This window comes from Neofelis nebulosa, chromosome 1, assembly GCF_028018385.1.
Source record: "Neofelis nebulosa isolate mNeoNeb1 chromosome 1, mNeoNeb1.pri, whole genome shotgun sequence".
Lineage (NCBI taxonomy): Eukaryota > Metazoa > Chordata > Mammalia > Carnivora > Felidae > Neofelis > Neofelis nebulosa.
In genome coordinates this window covers 206638495-206650368 of record NC_080782.1, presented here as the reverse complement: position 1 = coordinate 206650368, position 11874 = coordinate 206638495, and the positions used below count along the sequence as shown (strand labels likewise).

General features: G+C 42.2%; 1 protein-coding gene across 1 annotated transcript; it reads right to left on the bottom strand.

Moving 5' to 3' along the window:
- Positions 1 to 5491: 5491 nt before the first annotated feature.
- Positions 5492 to 11547, bottom strand: PCDH20 (protocadherin 20). The gene is made up of 2 exons (XM_058683399.1): positions 10802 to 11547; positions 5492 to 9759 (listed from the first exon to the last, which is right to left on the bottom strand). Exons 1-2 carry the CDS (start codon positions 10931 to 10933, stop codon positions 7033 to 7035), a joined length of 2859 nt encoding a protein of 952 aa, XP_058539382.1. The 5' UTR covers positions 10934 to 11547; the 3' UTR covers positions 5492 to 7032.
- Between the last annotated feature and the right edge of the window lie 327 nt (positions 11548 to 11874).

Genomic DNA, 11874 nt, shown 5'->3' with positions numbered 1-11874 from the left:
TTCTTGATATTCTATGTCTTAATTTTTTCAACTGTAAAATCAGAGGGTTGAACGAAAGTATCTCTAAAGTTCCATGGTCTGACCATTTAAATCAAAGCCCTGGTCCCTCATGAGATTTCCAAATGAAAAAGAACATATGAACTCATTGTAAGATAAAAAGGGGAAAAAAGTCAGAGGGCTTAAGAAATGGATAAGTATAGTAGATTCCTTTGAGCATATGGGCCTTCAATCTAAAACATTATCAATTTTATGGATTTTTGTTGTAAAATAAAAATGCTGATTCAATGAATCCAATGGAAGAATGAGTGGACAAACTGCTAAGACAACTTCACGACACATTAGTTAATTCCAATAGCAATAATAACAGTTACTTTTTGAGGAGCACTTCACTTGTGTGAAATATTTTACACAAATTCATTTATTTTCAAAATTTCACTATGAGATAGAGCAAGTTCATAATTTCCATGCCGACAAGTCTTTAGGAGGACAACTTTTTGGAAGAGAGGACAGTGACTTTTCTTGAATCTAGGACTGCATACAATACTGTTTTAACATCTGCTCTGTGTTTATTGAGCCAGGGTTTGAAACCCCCACCAGTGAACACTAGATACTAGTAAATTAATCACTTACACAAGATAAACTGAGGCATAAGATATGTTATATGACTTCTTTCATCCAAAAATGATGTTAAACCTCAAGACCTATGTACTTCTTGACCCTAGGTACCCATTTCACAGGCTCATTGTTTCTGGATCTTGCTCAGAATTGCCTGCAAGAGACATTTCACTGTTTCTTGATAGGCACACAACACATGAAATTATATTTGCATCTTATTTGTCCATTTGACATTTTGTTGTCTTTTTCCATAAATTTTTAACATCGCCTCTGGAGATGTTTAGGGCAACTACAAGCAAATAGATAAAATATTCGTCATGAGGTCAGCTTCTTGTTGGGATATCTACCACATGGGCCCACGATGTTTGTTAAATTGAATAGAATTGACAGTCATAAATACGAAATAAACTGGGTATATTAGTGCCTTTATAATTCCATCTGTGTCATAAAACCCAACATTAGAAAGGGGGTTATAGCTCCAGTGCTTTCATTGATCATTGAATGGTTAGTGAATGAGTTCCCTCTCCTTTTCAAATTTGTAAAATAGGCCTGAAAACCAATTATGAAAATTGTGAATTTTCTGGTCTCTCACATGTGTATTTCCATTTCTATTGGTATCACAAGTTTATAGCTTTAGTTTATAGCTTTATCAGCTATAAATTACTTACCTGCTGTATTCCATACTATAGAATATCTCTTTTATATTCTCTGATTGAAGGCCTGATCTTTCCTTTAAGTTGTCAGTACCTCTTGTAGTGAGTCTCCAGAATCTTCTTCAACACAAGCTTTATACATGGCCAAATGATCTTTTTATAAAGTTTATTTATTTATTTTGAGAGAGAGAGAGTGCACACAAGAGGGGAAGGGGCACAGAGAGAGAATCCCAAGCAAGCTCTGCATTGTCAGAACACAGCCTGTTGTGGGGCTTGAACTCACAAAACTGTGACATCATGTCCGGAGCCAAAGCCAATAGTTGGATCCTTAACCGACTGAGTCACCCAGGTGCCCCAAAATGATTTTTTTTTTTTTTTTTTTTTTTTTTTTTTTTTTTTTTTTTTTTTTTTTTTTTTTAGTTTTTGGGACAGAGAGAGACAGAGCATGAACGGGGGAGGGGCAGAGAGAGAGGGAGACACAGAATCGGAAACAGGCTCCAGGCTCCGAGCCATCAGCCCAGAGCCTGACGCGGGGCTCGAACTCACGGACCGCGAGATCGTGACCTGGCTGAAGTCGGACGCTTAACCGACTGCGCCACCCAGGCGCCCCTAAAATGATCTTTTTAAAACATAAATTCCTTGACCAAAATCTTCAAAGTTCCCTTTGGGATACCCAAAGATACCTTTGGGATCAAATTGCAAGCTCCAAGTGTGACACAGAGGCCCCCTTCATTACCTGCGGCACACCGACAGCTCCAAGCTCAGGGTTGATTCTCTTCATCCCTTCAACCACAAATACTAGAAGTCTTCAATCATGACATGCTCACTTTTGCCTGTGTGCCTGTACATTATTCCCCCTTCCTTGAATACCCTTCTCTCTGTTTCTGCCAACTTCCCCTGGCTACAGTTTTAAATTAGATATCACCTCCTTTGAGAAGCTACAAATTAGAAACCTGCCTCCTTTGGGAAGCCAGTACTTTCTAAGATTGGGGTAGGTGCTGTCCATTTGGCATCCTGGGGGTAGGCATTTATCCCACACGTTGTTTTGGGATTGATTGTTTTCTTAATGGGCTTCTGCATTGTAATCTAAAGTTATCAAGGGTCGAAGACTCTGTCTTGTTCTCAGTTAAATCCCTAGTAATTAAAAGCACAATGAGATACCACCTCACACCTGTCAGAATGGCTAAAGTGAACAACTCAGGAAGCAACAGATGTTGGCAAGGATGCAGAGAAAGGGGAACCCATTTACACGGCTGGTGAGAATGCAAACTGGTACAGCCACTTTGGAGAACAGTATGGAGGTTCCTCAAAAAATTAAAAATAGAACTGCCCTACGACCCGGCAATTGCACTACTAGTTATTTATCCAAAGGATACAAAATTGCTGATTTGAAGGGGCACATGCACCCCAATGTTTATAGCAGTGCTATCGCAATAGCCCAATTGTGGAAAGAGCCCAAATGCCCAGTGACTGATGAATGGGTAAAGAAGATATGGTATATGGAATATTACTTGGCAATTAAGAAGAATTAAATCTTGCCATTTGCAACAACATGGATGGAAGTAGAATGTATTAGGCTAAGTGAAATAAATCTGGGAAAGACAAATATCATATGATTTCACTCATATGTGGAATTTAAGAAACAAAACAGATGAACATAGGGGAAGAGAAGGAAAAATAAGATAAAAACAGAGAAGGAGGCAAACCATAAGACTGAAGGTTGCTAGAGGGGTGTTAGGTGGGGGGATGGGCTGCATGGGTGATGGGCATTAAAGAGAGCACTTGTTGGGATAGGCACTGGGTGTTGTATGTAAGTGATGAATCACTAAATTCTGTTCCTGAAATCATTATTACACTACATGTTAACTATCTTGGATTGAAATAAAATGAAATGAAAGAACTAAAATAAATATAAATGGAATGAATGCCTGATTTTTTTTTTTAATCATTGCAGTATTCTTACCTTTTGACATTAGTGGGCTAAGTCTTAAAAGTTCATCCAGTTTTGTCCTACACCCTTAAAGGAATACATTCCCAATCTGGGGGTTTATCGGAGAAAAAAATGCTACCATTTTAAAAACAACTTTGTACAATGACTGACATTTGAAAAATTATTATGGACTGTGTGCATGTATGTATATACTGATCTGAAAAATATGTATGATTTTTTCTTATCAGATACAGAAGCAACTAGAAAAGACATTACAGTGGGTCTTTTTCCTCAGGTCTAACTCTCCTCAGGCGTTACCAATTTTTTTAATTCATGTTTTTCCTGCTTTAAGTCTATTTGCATGACTGTCAATTTTCTACATTTTAATAAATATCTATTTACAACTCACACTGTAAAGCCACATTGCTAGGTAGAGATTGCACAAGTCAGCAAAATGGTATTTTGCAGCAATTGGCTGCATTCTTGGAGTGAGTGTGAAACTACTTTAGATGGAAGGGAAGGCTCAGATATCTATTTATCTGGCCTCTGTGAGCTGAGGCTGCCCAATGTTGAGTCAAAAAGTGCCATATGTTCAGTACTGTCTTTCCTCACATTCTCCATTGTCTTTCAAAGGTCAGGACCCCACAGAATCTTCCCTGCTTCAAGGAGAGATTGGAACCCGAGTCTCCATAGACTCAGGAGAGGATTGCATATAGTTCCTCCTTTTATGGTTGTTAACTGAAACATTTTCTGGGAGTACAAATTAGAAGCCTTATGAACTATCTTACTGAAATCAAGGCAACTTCATACTGTGTCTAATACGGCTTCGGTGGTATAATTTCATAGCAAGATCATGCTTGTTGTTTTCATAAAACACATGCAGAACACCCAAAATACAAAGGATTTGGATTTTGTTTTTAATACACTCATACTACAAAATTATTTTAAAAGAAGGATCTATTTTTCTTTCTTCCTTTGTAACCACCATTGATAGAAGTGTTACTGCCAGGAAAACTTTTTTTTTTTTTTTTTTTTTTAATAGGGTCAGGGAATGACTCTAAACATTCAAGTAACGGAAATTGTTTTTTCCCCTGTAGCTGAAATTGCTACGTTGGTTTTAAGTTTCCCAATCCAAATTAATGAACAATTTTCTCAGTAGTCTAAGAATGGATTTGGCAGTGCAAAGATCAGAGCAATCTCTTCTTCATTAAATTGGGCAAAGAGGACTCACTGGTTCTCAAACTGTTAAATGGATATTAGGGTTTTTAATGAATGGAACATTTATTTTTGTGCCAGCTCAACTAGCAACATTGACATGATTAGCATACATTTTGGCAACTGTGCTAGCACAAGGTGTTAGTAAAAAGGGGCTTTTATCTTTGAGCTTAATTTGCTTTAACTTTCCTTGTTATAAATATTTTTAATGTGAAGGAGATGGTTTTGTAAAGGAAATCCTGGCACAAGACGTTATTCAGAAATACGTCTTTTTATTAATGTTACAGGCATCTCTCATGCTAGAGATGAAGTCTATACCCCGAAACACAAAAACAGTCTTCAAATTTAGAAATAAATAAAATATTTTGTTACTTATACTCCTGTTGACACCACTGCACTCTGGAGGATTTTTTAAAATTAATATCACCACTTGTTTCATACATAGTTCCTTCCTTTAAAAAAGAGAAATATGGTATAAAAATGGTAGAGGATGGATTCCTCCATTGCTGTAGATCTGTTAGGAATGAAAAGTTTTGGGGGTTAAATGATCTTAGTTTCTTAGCTCAGGTGCCTCTCATACAAAAGGAATTTTCAATAAAAATATATTTCCTTTTTTTTTAACAAACAGTACTGCCTCCTATACTTATTCAAATTGTCAAACTGAAGAAAACAAGAAAAATGAGTTAATACAAATTCAAAAGATCTTGGGTGTTTGCATTCAGTTTTTTTTTGCAATGTATTTTTAAAATGCATTGAAAGCTATTGTAACACAGCTAACAGAGGATTTGTTATAAGTATGTAGTAAGATGAATGTTTATAGCTGATACTAAATCAAAAATTAATATGCATGTGCACATGCGTGGGTATAAATTCTCATGTGAACTTCTGTGAAACATATAGGCATACCCTCTATTTTATATATATATATATATATATATATATATATATATATATATATATATGTATATATACATATATATATATATACACACACACATACACACACACACACATATATACACACACACACACATACATACACACACACACACACACATATTCAATGCTTTACCCAATGTTTAATTGAGTAATGAATTAGTTTAATATAAACTCTAGCAAACAGAATATTTATACTGTACCCACATTTATCTCTAAAAGCAAACAAATGCCAATAACAGGCACTTCAGTGAAAGTACAAGCCTGTGTTCAAATATAAAATGGTAAAAATGAGAAAGAAATTATGAAAATATATACCTTTAATTTGCAGACATATAAACACGTTTGGTACAGTACAGACACATGATGCCAAAAAGTAGAATGGTCCAGCTTAAGCTAACACATTCCTTGTTTACACAGATATTTTGCTATAGCTCTCCTATAAAATAAAATTCCCAGCTCGCACAATGAAGTGAAAGAGATCAATCACTGAAGAACCAGCCTGCTTCATTGCAAAGGATTCAGTAAAAGCTAAGTTATCAAAGCAATCTGCTGCTGGGCTTACAAATAAACTCTTGGACCTAATCCAAAGCCAAAGGAAGGAAGCCAGAAATGGTGGCCAACAAACCTAAAGGACAACAAAAAAAGAAGTATAACTTTTATATAAGGGGCCCAACTAAACAACCAGTAGTGCTCACTAGCATCTAGAATAATTCCGTTTTAATATGATTTTTACTTACTCAGGTGATAAATGAGTCCAAGAACATAAAAACCTAATATATAACCCAAGCATAAAGTATACCTGACAAGTTGTCAAAGCACCAAAATGTCGTGAACACCTACAAAGCAACTAAAGATTGAAACATTTCTTTGCTCCTGGCTGTTTTCCTTGGACACAATTTCCAGTTACAATGTTTGGAAGGGAGAATATATACATTTCCCCTGTAGTAATAGCAAGTGCAGTGGTAAAGCAAACAGAAAGCAATCTGAGTACATGGAAAGTGAAATACTCTTCAGCAGGTCAAATCCTTAACACGTGGCCATGTTTTCACCCTTGCTAAAGAGGAATTGCGCTTCTTTGTTAATGCCTTCTCTTTCAAACTATACAAGATGTACTTGTGAGGTAATAAACATTCTGCTTACAAATGCATTTCTTTTCTTTCTTATCATACATTTAAGTGCAGTGAAATTCAATTTATTTCAATGTCATATTTCTTAAATGTTAAAAACAATATATTTAAAATATACTCTTTCATTAATTTCATGTACAACTGTCATGTACAATACCTCAAAACAGTTCCCTGCAAAGGAGTAGTTGATGCCCTCTTGTGGCTAAAGGACTTTTTAGACAAAAAAAATGCAATGTACCATTTTCTTACCTTATTCCCAGGTTCTACCAATCTGCTTGGTGAATGAAAGCTGCAAATCATGTCCAAGCGTTTTTTTTTTTTTTTTAATAACAGTTCTCTATAGCTGTTAGTACTAATTTTCATTAGAAAATGCTGTACACATTTTATAACCTCTGATTTTGAATTTAAAAACCTGTAAACAGCTTATTTACAATATAGTACAAGTTATAAATTAGTTGTCCTCCATTGGAACTGCCATCTACACACTCTTGTTTAGGTGATGAGACTACCCCAAGTCAGTGAAAACATCTCTGGGTTATTCCACAATGAAATGTCAAATATTAGAAATAGCCACTGGTTTCCTCTCTCTCATATGCAAGTCGATTTTTCCTTTGAGTGGAATTTGTACTTCCAAATTTTCGTCTTCCCTGTGATGCTTTTTCCCTCTCCTTAAACAGATGTATATGCCCATCCCTGTAACAAGTGTGATAGAACCCAAGCTTATTACAGACAGAGCTACTAAGGTAGGCACACAGGACACAGACTCGACTTTCCTGTGAGTTGGTTCTATGGAGATCTGTGGTTCTTTCTCCTCTATGTTAATTTCTGGTTCCTTTCTTAAAAGACTCTCAATGTAGCTCTCATTACTGACAGTGTCGTTGACAAATAGATTCACCATGACCGTGGAGTGGAGAGGTTCGGGATAACCATGATCGCTCACTTTCACCAGTAAACGATGGAGTCCATAATCTGTCTGCAGCAATGCCTCTTCCAAAGTAATGTTGCCGGTTTTAGGGTCAATCCTAAAGGACTCGGGCCTAGGACCTCTTCTTCCTATGATGCTGTAAGCTATGACAGCGTTCATGCCCGTGTCTTTGTCAACAGCATAGACCTCTGTGACTGGGGAGCCGGGCAGAGTAGAAGGCAGTACCAACAGGTAGGACATGTTAGATTGAGGGAACAGAACAAGAGGAGGGTTGTCATTGATATCTAGAAGGAGAATTGTGATTTTTGCAGTTGAAGAGAGGGCAGGCTCGCCCCCGTCAACAGCTTCGACCCACAAAGTATAGGAGCTCTGCTGCTCTCTGTCCAAAGACACTTTGGCTCTCAGCATGCCCTTTCCTGTGTCTATGACAAAAATATCACTCTGGTTCACCACCGAGAGGGCGACCCATCCATTTCGTCCGGCATCAGCATCTGTTACACTAATTACCCCAATTTCACCATATCCTGGAAAGTTTTCTGGCACAAAAAAGCTGAAGTCCTTGTTGATGAACCTAGGGCTGTTGTCATTTTTATCCAACACCGTGAGAGCCACAGTGGCTACTGATTCTCTGGGTGGCTTCCCAGAGTCAACAGCTCTGACTGTGTACCTGTACTTTTCTTTCTCTTCTCGGTCCAGCTGAGTAGAAACTGTCAGAATTCCTGTGACACTGTCTAAGGAAAAATACGATGGGGCATCAGGTCCCAGAAAATAGGAAACCTGGCCTCTCTCTCCACTGTCAGCATCTGTAGCATATAGCTTAGTCAAAAAGGCATTGGGTGCATTGTTTTCTTCAATAGTTAGTTCCAGCAAGGGTTGCAGGAAAATAGGGGCATTGTCATTGTCATCTAAAAGTTGCACTTTAATAATTTTTTTGACATGAAATCCCTCAGAGTTCCAGGCCACCACCGCTATTTCGTAGAACTGCTGTAGCTCATAGTCCATAAGTTGTGTGGTTTCCAGCAAATATTCATTACTGTATGGTTTGTAAGGTGATAACCGAAATGGTCCTTCACCGTCCAGGTAGCAGTTCACCTTGTATTTACCTTCTGGATCTCTTATGGTGAAGAATGCAATTGGAGTGTTAATAGGCTCCAGTTCTTTCAGGTAAACAACACCATCCACCTCATTTGCTATATAACGAGGCACAATTTCAGGCGGTCTGAAAATGACTTTGATAATGGTCACCAGGGCCGTGGTCACAGCGGGGATGCAGCCTGGCCCGTTGGCAAGGATGGTGAGCTTGTGCGTTTGCAGAACACTCCCCCCGATCTTACTGAAAAGTTTAATGACTCCGGTGGTTTCATCCAGATGGAATAAATCCTTGGATGCCTGTGGAACTTTCTGGCTGTACGAGTAAGTGATCTGAGCATTGGTTCCCAAGTCTCTATCCACAGCCTGGACAGCTGCAACCGGTGTGCCCACTGTAGCATTCCCAAACACAGTGACATTGATTTGTGAGTCTGCGAAGAGAGGGCAATTGTCATTAATGTCAGTTATGCCAATGGTGAGGGTGGCGCTGCCCAGCAGTGGTGGGGACCCACCATCCTCTGCTATGATGATGCTCACGTACTGGTCCTGGGTCTCCCTGTCCAGTAGTCCCATGACAATTAGATAGGGAGTGCGCTCCCCATTCTCATTCTCCTCCACATCCAGGGTGAACATGCGATGGTAGTCCAGCAAACGGTAGGTCTGCACCCCATTCGTGCCTATATCTGGGTCCATGGCAGGGTGCTCTATGGCCAGCCGGGTGTTTACAGGTGCGTTTTCTGGCACCCAAACTGAGATTTGGGAAACGGGGAACTGCGGGGCATTGTCATTAATGTCCCGGATTGCGATTTTCACCTTCACAAACCGAAAGTACTCCTGAGGCAGGACCAGTACGTCCAGAAGCAAAAGACAAGAGTCAGAGGAAGGGGAGGAGGACATGGAAATGCTGCCGCCCCAGGCACCTCCTCCACCTCCTTCTAGACACAGGGCCTCCCGGTCGATCTCCTGGTCAGAAGTGTGCAGCTCCCCGGAGCGGTTGTCTAGGGTCACGTACTGGCCACTCGGTCCCCGGGAAGCCAGGCTGAAGGAGAGAGGGGGGCTCCGCTCAGCCAGGGTGCGCTCAGGCAGCTGCGGCAGCTGGTCCTGCCTCCCGGCGGCTCGGGGCACCAGCCGCAGGTCCTCGGCCAGGCTGCCGATGAGCACCCCCGCCGGCAGTCCCTCGTTCAGGCTGTACAGAAGCTCCGTGGCCCGGCTGTAACTTGCGAGGCAGTTGAAGGGTCCCACGAAGAGGAAAAACAGAAAGAGATGCTGAAAGTGGGGGGAGGGGAGAAGGCTCGTTACACACACGCGGGAACACGGAGATTGGAGTCAGAAACCAGTGTCACGGGGTCCTATTTGCCCCCATCCCCGTTCCCAAAGGCAAACCCTCTAGTCGGAGAGGGATGGAGAGGAAACTTGCTGTAAAGGAGATCTTTGGGGCAACATGGTCGCCAAAACTTAATGTTTCTGTTCAGTTTCTGCAACCCCCCCCCCCCTTTTCCCCCTCTCCCCATCAGCACCCTCATTGAGTTAATAATCGGAATCCCAAGCCATAAGCATCCCTGGAAACACGCGGCCGAGTGGAGAGGACTCCGCTCAGGGACTGCGCAACGCCGCAGGGAAACCACCGGGGTAGGCTATGGGGAGGGAGAAGGTTGGTAGTGGAGAGGAATGAGCGATGATGGGCGATTCATCAATTTATTTCCCATTGAAATGTTTCTACCACTAAGGTCCCCGGAACGCGAAATGTGCTACATCCCTTTTTGTGAGACCACCGCTGCCAACAACAATATCAATAATAATAATAATACGGGAAACATAGTGACACGTTTCCTTCGCCCCCCCCCCCCCATTAAATAAACACTTTGGGTCAGAGAAGTGATTTTCATTTTAGCTCTCATCTATCAAACCGAAAGGACCTGGATCTCCACCTACTATTAAGCGCTCACTAATCCCCCTCCCCTAAGGGAAGAGTAGGAGAGGCGGAAAATGCTTACGCAAAAACAATTTGTCAATTACAGCGGCCAGTGCTAGCAGGTGCCGGCAGCAGGACATAATCTCCGCACCCCTGTGTCTCAAGCCGATAACCCCCTCCCCCCACCTCATCTGCCTACATTCCTATTTCAGAAACTTCCTCTCCCGACCCAAGGACTAGCCGATTCCTTGCTAAAATGAAGACACCTTATCCCAAACTCCCTTTCCCTCCCCCAACCTTCCCGTGAAGTTTGGATTGAGGTAAAAGGTTCGAAAAACCGTCAAGGAGTAGGAACTGCCTCACAGCACCGCAACTTGTCTGGACCCCAACCCTTACCGGCAGGCTTCTGTGGCTGGTGCTGCTCCTGGGACGACTTAGACGCCCCATATCCAGGCGCGGGTGCCAGGTCGCTGGGCGCCAGCTCACTGCCAGGGCCCGCGAGCTGCGCGCATTCCCTCGGCCGCGCATTCCCAGGGAGGCTGCAGTCAGCGCGCTCCTGATGGGAGGGCGGCAGAAGACACTCCCTCTCTGTTCATGCAAATCGCTGGGGAACTTCAGCCAATAGTCACTGGCTCGTCAATTAAGGATGGGAGCGAAAGGGGGGCGGAAAGGCGCGGGGCTGAAGGGCACGGTCATGGTTTCCTTCCAGGACGTGGGTGAGTCCGGACCCCGCCGGAGGAGCCGGAACGGGGGGACTTGCCTCTCAAGACTGCGACGTGGCGCCACCCGGTCTGGCCCCGGAGCGCGTGCCCACCAGATCTCCCTCCTCGCCGCACCAGTCACAGCTCAAGTCCACAGGTTGCGAGCACGACAGGGCGAATTAGCATAAATAAATAAATAAGCCTGCTTCTGTATATCTGAATAGAGAGAGCGAGGAAGTCGGCGCTACCGAGCAGCCACAGGCGCGAGCCCCAAACGCTTGCTCCTGCCACCAGTTCTTCGGAGAGACTTGGATCAGGCGGTGTTTGCAACAGAGAGAGAAAACCCGCTCTTCTCTGCGGAGGGAAGGAATCCCAAACTCTTCCTAAGGTGGTCTGAGCCTGAAAAGCAAACCTATGAATTCGGTGAGGGATTTGACCTGCTCTAATTTTGAATCTTCGCCGTTGGTGGCCAGTTTCCTAGTTGTACGCGCCAGGGTCTCTGGGTGTCTTCCTTGTGGTCCTACTTTAGAGGCAGTTGTGGCTTCTGGCCAGGGGAAGAGCCAAGGGGGGGAGTGGAAACAATTGTGTGGTAACACAAGTAGTTCTGCCTGTAAGTAATTTGAACATACTTCTCTCGGGGTGAATTTTCTTTTTTCACTCACTGAAGCTTAGGTAAAAAAAAAAAAAAAAAAAAATTGGTTACTTTTCAAATTATCACTCCCCCCCCCCCCCATCCCCCTTGGAATACTTCTTGGGAAAGCAGGCCTT

What these genes read in the sequence shown, in the direction of transcription:
- PCDH20 (XM_058683399.1), bottom strand. Translation starts at nt 10,933, where the DNA reads ATGCGCGGCCGAGGGAATGCGCGCAGCTCGCGGGCCCTGGCAGTGAGC. An exon ending in CCAGCCACAGAAGCCTGCCG is followed by an intron (nt 9,760 to 10,801) that starts GTAAGGGTTGGG and finishes CCCCACTTTCAG; the next exon opens with CATCTCTTTCTGTTTTTCCT.